The sequence below is a fragment of the Lampris incognitus genome, chromosome 20 (genome assembly GCF_029633865.1).
Source record: "Lampris incognitus isolate fLamInc1 chromosome 20, fLamInc1.hap2, whole genome shotgun sequence".
Taxonomy (NCBI): domain Eukaryota; kingdom Metazoa; phylum Chordata; class Actinopteri; order Lampriformes; family Lampridae; genus Lampris; species Lampris incognitus.
The window spans coordinates 17,637,371-17,656,356 of NC_079230.1; the positions used below are offsets into that span (position 1 = coordinate 17,637,371).

Genomic DNA, 18,986 nt, shown 5'->3' on the forward strand with positions numbered 1-18,986 from the left:
ACAGGATCAGTTTGTAGAAACACCTACCGGATAAGTGCAGAGATCCACAAAAGAGCTTCGTTTCCAATTAATGGGCAATAGACGGACCCATGGGCGAAACGGCGAGGACCCTGTGAGGGCCTATATGCGGATACGGATATGGAGTTTCCCAGTGAGTTGTTCAGATGCCTTGATGTATATTTTTCACATGTACAGTCTTTTAGTTGTCTAGTTTGATGCTTTACGCACGGGACCGCACGACTTGATGTTTAATCGCTCTCGGCGGTGCGTAAAAAGCGCGCACGCGACCTTGCGCACAAGCCCGCGGGCTATCACGTTGTGACATAGTTTGAATGGGAGGTAAATAAAAAAGGGTTTGCTGAAACCACAGCCGGCGATGCCAAGCCACACAGACCACTACTCTCACCGGCGTCCGCAAGTCTGTGTGGCCGCTGCTGGCTCACGGATAATGCGGACGAAAGCGTGTGTGTGCATTGGATCCGACTAGACGCCCGTCGCTGCCGCGAAGGCTGCACGCCCGTTGAGTCATTTTTCCACCATGCATTTTTTGCGAGACGCCGCACCTGTTCGCGAATGTCGCAGAAAACCGGTAGAGGTAAGAGCGCCCGTAGCGGATCACTTGGGTCGGTGGAACTGGGAACATACCCGGTGGATTAACTCCGTGTGACATATTAATAGTCCTAACCGTATTGAGGAGAGTTGTTTTTTTATTTTGTTGCCTTGTAGAAACTGATTAGATTTGTATATGTGCGCGTGTCTACAATGACGTTTTTTTTTTTGGTTTTTGGAGTCGTTTTGGCAGCTCTGTAAACCCAATAACTTGCTCATGCAGGTAATCTTTGAACGTTCATATTAAGATTTCACGTGGTTGTCTTCTTAAAACTTACAGTACTGATGTGATTTACTTGAAATTAAGTTTACCGTAACTGATGTGGAGTGAACAAAGCCCCAATGGAGCAGAAAACTAAAGCAATAGCAGCAGTCTTTTTAAATGTAATGCAGTAGAAGATTTAGGTTGGTTTTTCTTGTCTTTTCTGTTTCTTTTGCTGGAAACATATTTGCTGTCTTTTTCCCCTGGCATGACACAGCAGATAGGAGAGGGAAAGTCGGATCTGTATTTTTGACAAAGCCAACGAGACAGTAGTGAAAAGGGGGCATTTTATACGTTGACGCCGCTATGGGCTCTCCAATCAAACCTAGCAGGAAATGATGTCACACCTGTATCATCTGATTTCTGGTCATTCAAAAGTTAAAGGCAGAATGATTGGAATTTTTCTAAAAATAAATTAATAATAATAATCAGCGGTGTACTGGCCATTGGGCATACCGGGACAACTCCTGGTGGGCCGCTGCATCGGTGGACCATCAAAAAAAAAAAAACCAGACAGACCCTGTGTGCCTGTCATTCGGGGTGCGCATGAGAGCATGCTGTTTGCGTATTCAGAGACTGGGCTCACTGGCCAATCACAACCAAGTTAGTTAATGCCCGTTAACATTCTAGACCAGCGGTGGCTAACCATGTGCCATGGAGAGCCGTGTGTATGCAGGTTTTCATTCCAGCCGAGCCGTGTGTATGCAGGTTTTCATTCCAGTCCGGCTGGAATGAAAACCTGCATACACACGGCTCTCCATGGCACATGGTTAGCCACCCCTGTTCTAGACGCAAAAGTAGTGCGCAGCTGTGAGATGGCCAACGACAGCCATGGACAAGAAAATGCCAATAAAAGTAAAGGAGGGTCCGAAAAAAATAGGGGGGGGGGGAGCAGACTGCACCAGGCCCACGGCGCAACTCTGCTGCGTGTGTAGGTAGAGCAAGGCAGTGTTCAATGTGAAAAACAGGGGACCAGCAAGCAGCGATTATGTTCCAGGGATTAGCCATAGCCTAAAAGTGTCATGTGTAAAACTAGGCTAACTATATAGCTAGCTAGCTTTGGCATGTCCTCACCTCTGTAACGTTATTTGATGTCCTCCGTGTGTTCTCCGTGTTGCGAACAAATCCTACTAAGCGTCCCTCTCAGGTCTTTACGATGCATAGGCCATGGCCACAGCTGCGCGTGCGCCGGGGGGGGGGGGGGAGAAAATCGACATAACTGTTTGGGCATCAGCATCCTCAAGCCAGAAACACTATTTAATAGGAGCAGACTGAAGCGGTAAGATGGATGTCAAATTATAGGCTACATGTTCAGTTAAAAGTGCTGTAACTTGTGGTTAAAAAACGACCCCACTGATAGGCTACTTGTCACTATTCAAGCCTTGCTGATGGCGTGTTACAATCTACACTGATCAGCCAAAACATTAAAACCTCCTGCCTAATATTGTGTAGGTCCCCCTCATGCCACCAAAACAACTCTGACCTGTCGAGGTATGGACTCCACAAGAACATTGAAGGTGCCCTCTGGTATCTGGCACCAAGACATTAGCAGCAGATCCTTTAAATCCTGTAAGTTGCGAGGTGGGGCCTCCATGGATTTGACTTGTTTTTCCAGCACGTCCCACAGATGCTCAATCGGATTGAGATCTGGGGAATTTGGAGGCCAGGGCAACACCATGAACTCTTTATCCTGTTCCTCAAACCATTTCTGAACAATTTTTGCAGTGTGCCAGGGTGTATTATCCTGCTGAAAGAAGTCACTGCCATCAGGGAATACCATTGTCATGAAGGGGTCAGCATGGGCACTCTGACCGGTCTGCAGCTATGCAGCCCCATACATGGCAAGCTGTGATGCACTGTGTGTTCTGACACCTGTCAATCATAGCCAGCATTAATTTTTTCAGCAATTTGAGTTACAGTATGTCTTCTGTGGTATTTGACCAGATGGACTAGCCTTCACTCCCCACGCGCATCAATGAGCCTTGGGTACCCATGACCCCGTCGCCGGTTCACCAGTTGTCCTTCCTTGGACCACGTTTAATAGGTGCTAACCACTGCATACTGGGAACACCTGACAAGACCTGCCATTTTGCAGATGCTCTGACCCAATTGTCTAGCATCACAATTTGGCCCTTGTCAAAGTCACTTAGATCCTATGCTTGGCCATCTTTCCTGCTTCCAACACATTAACTTCAAGAACTGACTGTTCACTTGCTGCCTAATAGATCCAACCCTTTGACTGTGCCATTGTAATGAGATAAGCAATGTTATTCACTTACCTGTAAGTGGTTTTAATGTTTTGACTGATCAGTGTAAGTCTGTGCCTACTGAAACACGTCCTGGAATAGACATATGCTACTTTCCATTGCAAAAGCCTTTGAATATGTTCAGAATCACCTATCAACAATAAAAGAGTATCATTACCAGCAAGGACTAGGGTGCTAAATCTAGTGGGCTATGTCCTTTAACCCCTGTATGTATATATGTAATCAACCCCTCCCCAGGCCGTTCCCAGCGGATAAGTCCAAGGCTGAATTTCTTTCCTAGTACACCCCTGAAATAAATGTATAGACTCATACAAAAATAACCCCTCTCAATCATCACTTATGACCCCCTAGACATGTGTGACGGTGTCTGTATCTGCAGAGACTCGGTGTCCTCTGCCTGTATTTTCTTATTTTATTGTGTACAGGACGTTTCTGGGTATTAACCTTTGGGCAATGGAACTCTATAAAAACGTAGCAACCCGATGCCAGATCGAGATCTTAAACACGGATGCAAGAGGACACAACGACAATGGCGGAAACAGCACCGCAAAGACGCAAATATACCAAGGCGAAATACCAAGCAGACAAAGCTCATTCCAAAACGAGAGTGAATCTGGGGTTGGCTTTCACCCGCTAGTGAGCACTGAGGGAGAGGATGGGAATGAAGAGCAACACGGAGTTGGCTTGTACACTGGGATGTGTTCTGGCAACTGCGGTCAGGGGGTGCGCGCTTCTGGTGTCATTGAGCTGGGGAGGAGGGGCCAACATTGAATGTTGTGTTTACAAACCACAACCGACAAATCCTACTCATTGTGCCTTTAAAGTTTGCTGTTGGTGACTTTCATTCAAAATAGTGGGAAAGATGCATTGCAAGGTGAATGGCTTCTCTGTATATGCACTGACCTGTACCAGAAATTTGACCACCCTCTTAGTTCTTCCCACTCTTGACAGCTAGAAGATACTTTTATTGCCACTGTACATGCATACAGTGACATTCATTCTCTTCATTTAACCCATCCTCTATACACACTTGCAGCAGTGTACACTAGAAGCAGCGGGCAGCCCAGGGACCAACTTCAGTTCTTTGTCATCACCTTGGTCAGGGGCACAGGCAGGAGTATTAAGCCTAACATGCAGGTCTTTTATGGTGGGAGGAAACCGGAGCACCCGGAGGAAAGCCACGCAGACACAGGGAGAACATGCAAACTCCACACATAAAGGACCTGGGACGGCCTGGGGTTCGACCCAGGACCTTTTTGCTGTGAGGCAATAATGCTAACGACTGGGCCACTGTGCTGCCCACACTGGTACCAAACCCATTTGAATGAATTGTTCAGCTCACTTATATTCAAGGACTAAGGTTGAGCAGCTGCCAGTGAAGTAGTTATTCTGATATGTGGCTACTAAGAGTTGCTTAAAATGGTGTGTGAGAAATGCGACAGCACATGGGAGCATCTGATAACCTTAATGAATTATCTGTCACATACCTATTGTGCCGCTTGGCAGTATCCAAGGCTCCAGCACTTACGCAGCGTGACTTCAAATTTAAAATAGAAACAAGATCTTGGCACCCTACACTACGAAGAAGAGCGTTGCCTTTGACTTTGGCTGCAAATGTTAACGTTGCATGCACATGTGGTTGTGTGTGTGTGTGTGTGTGTGTGTGTGCGCCCGCGTGTGAGCGCGCACATGCGTGTTTGCTTTCACACGAGTACACATGGCTGAGATTCATTCATTCTCACGTAGGCTAGGCAATGGTGAAGGTGGAAAGGTCATCAGTAATGCTCAAGCTGAGTCACACACTTGTTTAAGAAAGTGACCAGCGTTTTGGATAAAGACAAATCCCAGAGCCAACCATTAACAAGGTCAGCTGCCCCACACATGTAGCATTTAACCCCGGAGATCACATTGTTGATCATAAGTATGTCTGCCGAGATTAAGAATGTGCAAACACCTCTGGGGCTTGCATATGCCCATACCATCTTTGGATATGCCATGTGAAGATGGTATTTTAAGATTTTGAGTTGCACTGAATTGACCACAAATGCAGAAGTTTGATGATACAGGACATTTTTAATTTGTATCAAGCAAAGAACTTTATGCTGACATGCCCAATATAGTAGGATTATTTCCGAAGTGGCAAGCTTTGACCTATTTTTTGTTAATTAAGTGGATTTAACATTAAGTACTGAACAGTGAAATCTTATGATACCACGAAAAATATGTGCCACACATTACACACCTTATTCATGTCCAGATTATTGTGCAAGGTTACTGTGTGTGTGTGTGTGTGTGTGTGTGTGTGTGTGTGTGTGTGTGTGTGTGTGTGTGTGTGTGTGTGTGTGTGTGTGTGTGTGTGTGTGTGCTGGGTCAGATGGTAGGTCCACGGGGATTATAAATACTTATTCAGAGGAATGAAGAGGCCACACTATCAGCACTAATGCTTATAGAGCAATTATGAGGCTGTGAAAATACAGGCAGCATTGACTGCACACAGAGGGATTCTGTAAAAAGCTGTGTTGTACAAGGATGTCGTATGGCGCTAAAAACCCAGGCATCCTACGTGTCAGTGACAACCCTCAATGACGTGGGATTCGCAGAAATTGTGCGTGGGAATTAAGTTGATTACCCTGGTGACCTCTTTAAAGCACCACTACTCGAATATTCTGAGAAAGACGTGCCATTGACAGGGAAAGACACGTTGGGGATTACTTGAAAGAGGTTCACAAATAGTGTGCATAAAAGCTGATTTCTAGTTTACAATGGAGCGATTGAGTCAGAGGCAAAAATGCATATTGGTTCCGGTTCCCACTTGAAGATTTATTTTTGCAGCAGGTGTAACATAGTTATCATTCTTCATATGTTATTTATAACCTCTCAGTGGTGACCGCAATTACAATATCAATTGAACCTTTATGCAGTCTGGGTCACTTTGTACCGGAGGTCTGGCAGCCTTAGAAGGAAATCTAACCTGCGTCTGACCTGTCTGCCTGGGAAGATCATCTGTCGTGTTTGTCATCCTTCTGCGTCACACAGCCGGATTGCTGTGAAAGAGTGCATTCAGCGTGTTGCACGGAGCTAGGTGCCCACATGACCCACAACACTGGGGCTGCTCTTATTTCCTAGTATACCCGAGAAGGGTTCACAGTGTGCTGTGTCTTTCAGCAGTGAATAGATAAAAGTCGTTGCATGGTCAATTAGGCAAAGCATTTCTAGAAATAGACCCAAATTCATCCTTGATTTTAAAGTCTGGACACACATGTTAACATATTTTGTGCTCACTCAGTTGCATGTTTACAAACACAAAGCTTGAGAAAAATACTAGTGCTATGTGATCCAACTGTGAAATTTGTGCATTTGTGATTGGATTTGGTATCCTTTTAATTTGGAAGAAGTGGTTTTATCGCTCACTTGCAAAAAGTTTTGGGACTTGAGCTGAAGCAGGCCTCAATGAAGAACAGGCCTTATGCTTAAAGGGTTGAACAGATAGAACACATTTTGAGGTTTGTGTTGGAAAGATACTGGCAAAAGGAGTGTTGTGGTAAATTTATTGGCATAAAAATAGATTAAAGTGCTCATTTAAATATTTCAGGGCCTCTGTAACAGAGTAAGTGGATGGTCTACACTTTCAAAGCTTTAAGCATCTGGCTTCAACACATTGTGCTGAAAGTTATGTTATGTTTTAACACTTATTCATCAGATGCATGTATGCATGCATGAAGAATGAATAACTGACCAGAGATGGGTCTTAGTGCTAATTATTATTGCTTATTATTACTGCCCAAGTTGGCAGCCACTGGCTCTCTATGGCTCCCAACAAATGATCGATTGCTTTTTTGTTTCTCATACCTCCACCTTAGCCTGTATTAGGCTTGCATGACCTTGGTTCACAACCAACCATCATGTGCTGTATGTGTTTCTTCCCACTTTCACTATAGAAATTGATGTTATTTGATTATTCAGTGACATGTCAGACATAGGGATGTAGTAACCTCCTGGAGAGGTGCTGAGACTTTGAGCCAAAGCAACCTGGATGCAGGCATGGTGAATTAGTCAATCCATAGAGATTGAGGAAAGTTTACTGAAATTATAAGGAGCTCTTCCCGATCATACTTAATCAAAAACATGGTCAGAGCCCATTGATAGGGATTTTGAAAGACAGAAGCTATCTTCAATCTTTGCTCTTTGTCCATCCATTATCCAAGCCACTTATCCCAGTTGGGGTCATTGGATGCTGGAGCCTATCCCAGCAGTCATTGGGCAGCAAGCGGGGAGACACCCTGGACAGGCCACCAGTCCATCACAGGGCCAACACATTCACACCTAGGGACAATGTAGTACGGCCAATTCATCTGACATACATGTCTTTGGACTGTGGGAGGAAACCGGAGCCCCCGGAGGAAACCCACGCAGACACTCTTTGTCCTGGAATCTAATTTACACTGGCACCACAGAGCAGACACCTGCAATGCTTCTAGCAATAATCCAGATCAAACATCTGTAAAATTAGATTATACATATCAGAACACGTGACCCAGCTCCTGGTCCAGGCTCTTGTTCTCTCTGAGTTAGACTCTGCACTTCTCGCTGGTCACCCAGCCTGTGCAGATCAACAGGTGCAAAGTATCCAGAATGATTGGTTTTCAACCTGCCCCAGATGTATATGTCACTTCGTTCTTCATGTCCTTAACACTGGCTACCTGCTGCTACGTGCATGAAGTTCAAAACCCTGTTGTGATCACCCCAGGCAAGTTCAAGGAGATGCAAAAATGTTCATGCAGTCGCATGTTAACATGCACACTCCTACTCACCCACTTAGCTTGACCTCTGGCAGGCTACTATCTGTGCCCTCTACTCAACTGACAGGCTCCAGGTCCAGACTTTTCTCTCACCTGAACCCAAAATTGTGAAACAAACTCCCAGGCTCCATCAGAGCTCCTGGCTCCCTTACTTACTTCAAAAAAGACCCATAAGTTTTCCTCTTCGAGAGCAAACCTAATCCTTAAATGGCCTGTGGCTATTGCACCCTTTCTTACTTAAACACCATTATTTTGATGTCTACTATTGTGCCATCTCCTATTTGCACGTGACATTTTATGCTTGTTCTACTCATATATGGCTATGTAATTTGTACCTTGATTCTCCTGTCACTGCCTCTTGATGATGTGGGTGCAGGTCTTTGTTCCAACCAAGCACCACACACCTGGTTCTATTAGTCAAACAATAGTCTTGTTCCAACCAAGCAGTTACACAACTGATTCTATTAGTCAACTAATAGTCTTTGCTAAGGACCTTGATTTATAGACTTGGGTGTGTAACTGCTTGGTTGGATCAGGGACCTGCACCCACACTGACCCTTTCTGGATCATGTTGCACGTCCCTGGAGGCTATAAAAGCTGCTCACATTTACAGATGCCGTTTGGACGCATGTTGATGCACGTGAATAAGTTAACCGGTGTACATCACATTTCGATGGCCTTACGCAAAAGAAATGGGTAGCGATTGTACAGAACACGGCTTATGTTCTATCATAACAGGTGTCTGAAATTGAGCCAGAAATGTAAAGTGCTTTGAGTAGCTGTTGCAGCTAGAAAAGTGCTATATAAAATGTAACTTGATTGATCGATTGATCGATCGATCTAAGGCACTCTTAAAATGTTCATTTGACCTGACATGCATTCTTGATATTACTATTTAGCCATCTATGATGCTAGTTGTTAATACTTGAATATATCAGTTAATTGGTTACTCTCGGATAAAAGCATCTGCCAAATGAACAAATGTAAACCAGGTCTTGAACTGACACAGCCTACTATAAGTCCAACAGTGCCTCATACATCCAGGTATACCATATGTTCAAATTGAATTAGGAGAGGGAGCTTAGACATAATTCAGATAACAAAGCCCTCCTCCAAAGGTAGACAGTTGTCACAGAAGTACTCAGGATGTCAACCAAGGACAGGCGATATTGACAAAATCAAATATGACACTTAAGACTAAATACTTTATCAATATGACAATATTGTGGTGCTTTTCTAAGATGTTTACACACAAGACATTTTTAAGAAATTGTTAGTACTGTGGGTATGCACCAAGCAAGTAGAGACATTCATTGCTAATTTCACTCAGTTAAAATAGTTTAATAAGTTCAGAAAACTGCATCCCTTCATCATAATGCAGCCTTCGAGACCAGGGAATGACAACGGTGAAGTAATATCACAATCACAATATCAAGCCAAGCTCTAGTGTCAACCATGAAAGCACTATTATACTAATGGTTTGAAGGTCCCCTTGCAAGTTGGGAGACAGTTGACACATGAACCTAGCGCGAGAGAGCAGGGTCTGGTAAATGATGCTAAAGTCAGTCAACACAATACATTTATGGCATTTTTAACCTCTGGCCACAGAATGTGGTAAATGCCCCTCCGCCATTAGGCCAAGTCTGTCAGGGTTCAATTACTTCATGAGGTTGTGTCCTGGAGGATGCTGGCAGACAATGATGACATATATCCCCTATGGCAACATATGAAACTCAGCTGTAGGTGCTTCAAATTGTGCTGATTTTACATGAGCGCACTGCTGCACTAATACCAGTTTATAGGTTCATTTATAAGTCAAAGGAATGTGTTGAAGGGTAAAAGGTGTCTTCCATAATTAAAATGTATCCTCTTCTTTTGATGGGGAGGATTTTCGATCAGTCTTTAGGGTCCTAGCAAAATTCTGTTGTTTCCTTTAAACTAGCTGTTTGAGTTTTTTTCTTTTTCATGTTATGTTAAACATTTCCAGAGGGACTGCAAAGAATATTTCTAACATCCCAAAGATTTGGCAAGAATTTGTCCTGGTGAAGTGCCATTATTACAATATTGTTATCAACCGTAGTTGTAGTAGTAGTAGTAGTAGTAGTAGTAGTAGTAGTAGCAGTAGTAGCAGCATTCATATAAATGTTAAAAAAAGTTTTTAAGAGGTCATGGGACAATAATACAGAGAACAAAATATAGATTTTCTGACTAGCTGGCCATTCAAATAGTCAACAAATTCTTGACTGCTTGTTAAAATGATCTCTAGTCAAAATCTTAAACAATATGTTAGATGCACTTAAGATTCATCAGATTTAATTTCACATCACAACCCTAGTAGGTTTGAGGTCCACAGCCTGGAGTCCTCACAAATTCATATTAGCAGTTTTTGGTATATCGACGACAAGATGCCACATCAACACAGAGTACTCGTTTGTATGAAGGTGTATTTGTGTGGTATTATCAAATCTATAGTTTGAGACCTTGATTTTTCTGACAGATCTATCTGTCAGAAAATCAATAGCCCGTCATCATAGCAGTTAAAACAGGACAAATATGTACTGATGTAACTGTAGAGGGTTGATATAATGCATATTTAATTTGCAGTGCTTTCAAAGTTTAGAAAGTATACACTCCACCGACTTAACAATGAAACAAAAAAAAGGATGAGGAGAAGGAAGAGTGGATACCACTCATGGCAGTCTTTTTAATAGACCCCAAGCATTTCATTTACTGTGTTAAAGTTCCTGCACCGATTTTGTTTTGTTGTTGCCATCCTTAATTCAACTTGATTGAAACAGCAGCCATAGCTAAATGAACAGCTGCCTCGTGTTGCTTCCGGCTCGGTCGGGCGTCCCTACAGACACAGGCTGTGTCTGCCGGTGAGAAGCCGGATGTGGGTATGTGTTCTGGTCGCTGCACTAGTGCCTCCTCTGGTTTTTGGGGGCACCTGTTCGGGGGGGGGGAGGGGGAACCGGGGGGAATATCGTGATCCTCCCACGCGCTACGTCTCCCTGGCAAAACTCCTCACTGTCAGGTGAAAAGAAGCGGCTGGTGACACCCCGTGTATCAGAGGAGGCATGTGGTAGTCTGCAGCTTTCCCCGGATCGGGGTGGAGCAGCGACCGGGACAGTTCTGAAGGGTGGAGTAATTGGTTGGATACAATTGGGGAGAATAAAAAAAAGGGGGGGAATAAATGAACAGCTAAATTGTCAGCATCTCCCCAGCGCTACCCCACCCCGTGGTAATGTATAGTATAACAGGTGTGGTGTGTGGACAGTGCATTGTTATGACCTGTTTAGTCAGCAGTGCATAAAAATACCTTGTGCATGAAAGACCATGTGTATACAAAAAGCGGATGCGATCTTTTTTGACATCATTCTGTCTTTAAGAATGCACAACAGTGCAGCTGACAATATTGTTATGGCATTATCAATAAGTCGGCCCAAACAGGCTCACTCAGTAATGATACTTCTTAATGTGTTCTGCCATGTAAAGCTTTATTCTGATGCTTAAAGGCTTATTGGCTCCATGATATTATTGATAGTATTACATTATGTTCCCAAGTGTCTGTGGGTTGCAGCCAGAGTGCAATATTAATATCACCCACACGTTTAAGTACTTTGTTGTTGTTAAACTGGAAATGAAATCCATGCTTGTCATATTATGTGTTATGTACAAGTGTCTGCTCAGAATGCATCATGTTACAGATTCGGGCTAACGATGCTGCTAGTGTTTTCATTTTACAAGGTGTACTTACTGATCAGAAGACATGTCACTGAATGCAGCTGGGTTTACCCACAGATTTTATCTAATAATTACGCTCAATGAAAAAACCTCACCAGATATTGTCTCAGATGCTTTCAAGGAAGACGCTAAGCTTCGGAGATTTGATTAGCACGTTGGAAGCAAGGGTGTGTGTGGGTGCACCACAATATTGTGTTTGTCATGTATCCGGGATTCATTTTCTTTTGAAATTGGGAATTGAAAATCAAAGCTTAATACAACCAGGCACCCCTACCCTATGACTGACACCAGTCCACCTGTTTTGTTTTCGTCATTTTCTTTGATTTTGTGAGGAAGTAGCTCAAGTGGATACAGACTCAAAGCTGTTGCTGCACATGTTAATTCATGTCCACCATGTTTAGTCGGTCAGTTGTCAGTAACTTTTGCATGTGTATTTGTGTGTGATTCCAGGACTCTTTGCCTTGCTGTTGTTAGTGTTGGAGTGGACCCGGCCAAGCCTACCGTCACCGCTGAGGCCCATCTGTGACCTGAGAGTCCTAAACCATTTCATTCAGGAAGCACGAGACGCGGAAGTTGCCATGGTAAGAGACACATACTTAAACATGCTCGGATAAAGGAGGGTGATAATCTTGTTGCAGATGTTGTCTGATGGGGGTGTCCGGGTAGCGTGGCAGTCTGTTCCATTGCCTACCAACATGAAGATCGCCGGTTCGAATCCCCGTGTTACCTCCGGCTTGGTCAGGCGTCCCTACAGACACTATTGGCCATGTCTGCCAGTGGGAAGCCGGATGTGGGTATGTGTCCTGGTTGCTGCACTAGCGCCTCCTCTGGTCAGTCGGGGCGCCTGTTCAGGGAAGAGGGGGGAACTGGGGGGAATAGCGTGATCCTCCCATGCACTACGTCCTCCTTACTGTCAGGTGAAAAGAAGCGGCTGGCGACTCCACATGTATCGGAGGAGGCATGTGGTAGTCTGAAGCCCTCCCCGGATCTGCAGAGGGGGGTGGAGCGGGGATCGGGATGACTCGGAAAATAGGGTAATTGGCCAAGTACAATTGGGTTGAAAAAGGGGGAACCCCCCCCCCCCCAAAAGATGTTGTTTGACTTATTATCGTCCTGTATAATTCAGTGGATAGAGCCGGCACTAACGCCAGCAGTGTCAGTGTTTCAGTTGCTATGTAGTGAGGCCACCTATCTTAACATACTAATGAAATGTATGTACTGGTTTAAGTGTGCAACAGATGTCCTTGTGTTGTGTTGTCTAATTACTCTGCTCTCTTTCTTTCACTCAGCGATCGTGTAAAGAAGGATGTAGTCTCTCACAGACCATCACTGTTCCCCAAACCAGAGTAGATTTTGATGTCTGGGAGAAGAAAAATGTGAGTAGTCACAAAACGTGATGACTTTTGTCTGAAATAAAAAAAAATGTTCAAAAAAAAGATTATAACTCTTCATCATTCTAATGTTTGCTGTGTTGGAATCTGCTACCCTGCTTTTAAAATGCATTATTTACACCTCAGAGCCTCAGTCTAAACATTTCACATAATAATGCTTAAGGGAGTATTTTCATATCATACATATTTAAACTTATTCATACACTATTTAAACTACTCCAACGCCTAAGCCTCTAACATAGCATTTGGCATGTGGACCGCTTTGGACTTTTTTTGTATTAGGTGTGTGTGTGTGTGTGTGTGTGTGTGTGTGTGTGTGTGTGTGTGTGTCTGTGTGTGTGTCTGTGTGTGTGTCTGTGTGTGTGTCTGTGTGTCTGTGTGTGTGTCAGCCAAAACATTAAAACCACCTGCCTAATATTATGTAGGTCTCCCTCGTGTCACCATAATAGCGCTGACCCGTCGAGGTATGGACTCTATAAGACCTCTGAAGGTGTCCTCTGGTATCTGGCACCAAGACGTTAGCAGCAGATCCTTTAAGTCCTGTAAGTTGCGAGGTGGGGCCTCCATGGATCGGACTTGTTTTTCCAGCACATCCCACAGATGCTCAATCGGATTGAGAGCTGGGGAATTTGGAGGTCAGGGCAACACCTTGAACTCTTTGTCATGTTCCTCGAGCCATTCCTGAACAATTCTGAAGTGTGGCAGGGTGCATTATCCTGCTGAAAGGGGGCGCTGCCATCAGCGAATACCATTGCCATGAAGGGGTGTATTTGGTCTGCAATGATGTTTAGGTAGGTGGCACGTGTCAAAGTAATATCCACATGAATGCCAGGACCCAAGGTTTCCCAGCAGAACATTGCCAGAGCATCATCACACTACCTCAGCCAGCTTGCCTTCTCCCCATAGTGCATCCTGGTGCCATCTCCTCCCCAGGTAAATGACGCACACGTACCCGGCCAGCAACACGATGTAAACGAAAACGTGATTCATCAGACCAGGCCACCCCATCTTTAAGGGATTACTACTTATCAGCTCAGCTGAGACCTCTTGGTGTAACCCATCTTATGTGGCCAAACGGAAGACTATGGAGTTATCCTCAACTGATACACCAATACAGTCATTGCTTGGCTGTGTTGGCAAAGAGAAAGAAATATTACAGACAGCAAGTCAATGGGTGATTTTTTTTTCACTGAAAATATGGGGGGAAGTGGTTAAACGTTTCCAACTCGAGAGAAGCTAACCTGCTCAGATGGCCGGCATATGAGTCTGACTTTACACCGGCATCTTTAGATGGTAGATATAAGCAATGGGTCTATTTTGGTATCACTTCCATATGCGAGATTGTTAGAAACTGGGAGCTTGGCAGTTTTGATAATCTATGTCAGACATATCGGTTGGGGAGGCAGGGCTTCTATAGGTACTTACACCTCCGTGATTACTTTTCTAAAAAGATAAAAGGTTCTAATCCAAGAGAGATTCCAGCTATTATTCATGTATTTATTGACGCATGTCACTCAGAAAGCAACAAACATCTTATAAGTGAGTTATACTATGGCACCACATCACTGAATAAGGCCTCTACAGACTATGTGAAACAACAATGAGAAAAAGAGCTAGACGCTGAAATAACTGAGGACATGTGGTTGGATGCCTGGAAAAGGCAATCGTCCTCCACCAACTCCCGGACCTGGAGAGACTTCTGCTGGGAAAAAAACCTGATTCGCTTTTTTATCACCCCTAAACAGAAGTCCAAACAAACCGGCACTCAGACTTTTTGGAAGGAAGTATCAGTTATCATCTCAAAAACCCTGGGTTTTAGCATCAGTACTACATTCTCATCCTTGTTTATTGGACATATCCCTGATGGACTAAATAATACTGATGTCTATCTTTTGAAGATCTTGCTGGCGGCAAGTAAAAAGGCCATTACAGAACACTGGCTTCAGAAAAATGGTCCTGCTATTGAACTTTTCATCAATATTGTCATACAATTACATCTTTCAGAAGAGATGACTTACTCTGTTCGGCTCCAAAAAGAACTGGGAGGAAAATGGTGGGAAAAATTATGTATTTATTTGGCCAATGAGAAGGATAGTTCATAGTTATTGTAAGTATACTGAGATATTCTACTTTAGCGGTTTCTTGATCATCCCATGACCTCCCGTGTTTTTTTCCTGTTCTTTTTTTCCCATTCCTTTTTTCTGTTTGTTGTTTGTTTTTGTTTTTCTTGTTCCTGTAATGAAGAAAATACCCAGAAATAAAAAGTTAAAAAATGTTTTAAAAAAAAAGACCAGGCCACCTTCTTCCATTGCTCCATGGTCCAGTTCTGACCCTCACGTGCCCATTGTTGATGCTTTTGGCGGTGCACAGGGGTCATCATGGGCACCCTGGCCTATCTGCAGCTACGCAGCCTCATACACAGCAAGCTGTGTGCATTGCATGTTGTGATACCGGTCTATCATAGCCACCATTAATTTTTTTAGCAATTTGAGCTACAGAAGCTCTTCTGTTAGATAGGACCAGACGGGCGAGCCTTCACTCTCCACATGCATCAGTGAGTCTCGGGCACCCATGACCCTGTTGCTGGTTCACCAGTTGTCCTTCCTTGGACCACTTTTGGTAGATACTGACCACTGCATACCAGGAACACCCCACAAGACCTGCCGTTTTGGAGATGCTCTGACCCAGTCGTCTAGCCATCACAATTTGGCCCTTGTCAAACTCCCTCAGATCCTTACGCTTGCCCATTTTTCCTGCTTCCAACACATCAACTTCAAGAGCTGGCTGTTCACTTGCTGCCTAATATATCCCACCTCTTGACAGGTGCCCTTGTAACAAGATAATCAATGTTATTCAATTACCTGTCAGTGGTTTTAATGTTTTGGCTGATTGGTGTACATATGTAATGTACAGATGTCAGAATTGTGGTTTTCCTTTGTTTTCTGTTTTTTAGGGTTGTAGTCAATTTGGACATAATTTCCCCCCACTCATTTATACAAGGAGGTGACTGTTTAATCCTGCTCCTTGTCCATGACCCCTAACCATAATCTTAATCATTCAACACTTTTGTTCTGACCAGGCACTGGCTCAAGCTCAGGAAGTGCAAGCTGGCCTCTGGCTGTTGCACCGGGCCCTTAACTCACTCCGGACTTCAGTCACCAACACAGCACTGCACAGCCACATAGACAACAGCATCAGAAATGTGCTCAGCCTTAACGCCGTGCTGCGCAGCCTCAACATCCAGGTGAGTTCAATGAGTTCAAAAGTCAAAATTCAAAGGCCAGCATTTAAAAGTATGATGTTGATGTGTGGAGTGCAGTTTGGGATGATGATCAAACATCTTTTTTGGGTTAATACAGACAGTTCAAAGGTAATTTAAGCATTGGAAAAAAGGAAGGTTATAGTTTTAGAGATGTACAGATTGCACTTGCATTTAGTATCAGTTACCTCTCGTCTCACAATGGTGTCCTGTTTTGGTGAGTTAGAAACTTAGTAATGGGCGGCACGGTGGCACAGTGGTTAGCGCAGTCATCTCATAGCAAGAAGGTCCTGGGTTCGAGCCCCGGGTAGTCCCACCTTGGGGGTCGTCCCGGATCATCCTCTGTGTGGAGTTTGCATGTTCTCCCCGTGTCTGCGTGGGTTTCCTCCCACAGTCGAAAGACATGTGGGTCAGGTGAATCGGCCATACTAAATTGTCCCTAGGTGTGAATGTGTGTTTGTCGGCCCTGTGATGAACTGACACCATGTCCAGGGTGTCTCCCTGCCTGCTTGCTGCCCAATGACTGCTGGGAAAGGCTCCAGCATCCCCACGACCCTGAGAGCAGGATAAGCAGTTTGGATAATGAATGGATGGATGAAAGCTTGGTAATGGGCTGGTGCCCTACTACATCCATTACATTTTCTTCTAACATCTCCAATACAGAGATCAGTCCAGTCCCAACATTTCTGAGTTGAACTTAACATAGCATTAGCATGGAGCCACTGTCGTCTAAACCGCTCTATCTGTATGACATAGCCTGTCAACCGTCAGTTATGTATTCGCTATTGTCTTTTGTCACTTATTTTGTCAAACCCTGCTATGTCGACATTTAATGTATAATTGCTGTTAACTATATGAATAATGCATTAATTTTACAATTTACACATTCCCCTTCACAGTGTTTGATTTGCTATCAATGTGACAGCCCCTAGCATGTTGTGGAAACAAAATAGGCCTGCCCACACTCTTGAGAGTATAGATAGATTTGAAATGGTTGGTAGATTATTTATTCAGTGGTAACACAGTTTAAAACTTTATTTTTTATTTAGTTGCCTGTTTTGATGTTTTTCCAACAATTTACAATGAATTAAAGCCGCTCAAATGGACCTTTAAAAAAGGACAGCATAGAGTAAAGATGCACAGGAATTACAAAAAGTCCGTGAAACCATGATTTTTGGTCCACAAATCAGTTCAAACAACTATCAGTATATCAGCACTAAACATTTTGCCACAGTCTGATGTTTGTATTGACCGATATTGAGCATGGGTCACATTTTTAAGAATGAATAGGCATCTGGGTAGTGTGGCAGTCTATTCTGTTGCCTACCAACACAGGGATCGCCGGTTCGAATCCCCATGTTACCTCTGGCTTGGTTGGGCATCCCTACAGACACAATTGGCCGTGTCTGCAGGTGGGAAGCCGGATGTGGGTATGTGTCCTGGTCGCTGCACTAGCGCCTCCTCTGGTTGGTCGGGGCACCTGTTCAGGAGGGAGGGGGAGACTGGGGGGAATAGTGTGATTCTCCCACATGCTACGTCCCCCTGGTGAAACTCCTCACTGTCAGGTGAAAAGAAGCGGCTGGCGGCTCCACATGTATCGGAAGAGGCAAGTGGTAGTCTGCTGCCCTCCCCGGATCGACAGAGGGGATGGAGCAGCGACCAGGATAGCTCGGAAGACTGGGGCAATTGGCCAGATACAATTGGGGAGAAAAAGGGGGGGGGGGATTTAAAAAAAGAAATGCAAAGGAGTGTTACAGCGTTTTGCAGTGGTGCAGTACAGGTAAAGTTGTTTTTTTCACTGTAAGCTTCACCATGATACATGCATACAGAATACCAAGACACCTCCTTACGTTTCCTTTCAGGATTACACCCCACCGTCCGGTGTAATAGAAGGAGAGGGGACGTGGAGAGTGTCCTCAGCACCAGATGTGCTTCAAGTCCACGTCAACTTCCTGCGAGGCAAGGTGCGCCTCCTTCTCTCCGACGCACCAGCTTGTCAGCAGGACGTCAGCTGATTGGCTATCTCTTAACTTTGGGTAAAGCTGATTTATGTTTCCCAAGGCAAGAGGAGGGATTTGACACTTTTAACCCTGCCCATTGGCTGCTGGAAATGATGTGGAACATGAGCAAGATTCGGCCATCCTAGTAGAAGTGGACGGAGCTGAAGGGAAAGGACAGTCCCAGCTGGGCTTTGTACAAGCAGAGAATATAGCACCTTGGATTGTAGACATTAAACATATGGACATGGTGAAGCACACGTCGACCAAAACTGAGGCCAATGGGATGCACTGCTCCAATTACTCTTCTGTAGGCACTCTCCAGCACTTTGTGTGTGCAAGTGTTTGTGTGTGTATGAGTGAGACTGCGAGTTTGATTTTTGCAAGTAGAGTATGTATGGCACTGTGTGCTTTCAGCAAGTTTGACCCTTAGATCCATGTCTCTAGACTCAATTGTGGACTTGCACCCATGGGAGTGGACCACCTAGAAAATATACATTGTATTCGGGAATTGGGGGGCTATGACGTTGCAACAGAGCATCCTCCTCCAATACCACCGTAAACAATGAGGCAAAACCTCCCAAACCATTCACCTGTTTCCAACAGTGCCTCGTAGAAATATAATAGTCTCTTTATCTGGCTAGTTTATGTTTTGATA

General features: G+C 44.3%; 1 protein-coding gene across 1 annotated transcript; it reads left to right on the forward strand.

The window, feature by feature from the left end:
* Positions 1-427: 427 nt before the first annotated feature.
* Positions 428-18,705, forward strand: epoa (erythropoietin a). The gene is made up of 5 exons (XM_056300692.1): positions 428-595; positions 12,132-12,262; positions 12,971-13,057; positions 16,152-16,316; positions 18,194-18,705. Exons 1-5 carry the CDS (start codon positions 574-576, stop codon positions 18,344-18,346), a joined length of 558 nt encoding a protein of 185 aa, XP_056156667.1. The 5' UTR covers positions 428-573; the 3' UTR covers positions 18,347-18,705.
* Positions 18,706-18,986: the final 281 nt, after the last annotated feature.

Bases quoted from the DNA above. Each gene is read 5' to 3' on its own strand.
- epoa (XM_056300692.1), top strand. From the start codon at position 574: ATGTCGCAGAAAACCGGTAGAG. The intron at 12,263-12,970 runs GTAAGAGACACA...TCTTTCACTCAG, and splicing joins GAGACGCGGAAGTTGCCATG to CGATCGTGTAAAGAAGGATG. The intron at 16,317-18,193 runs GTGAGTTCAATG...GTTTCCTTTCAG, and splicing joins TGCGCAGCCTCAACATCCAG to GATTACACCCCACCGTCCGG.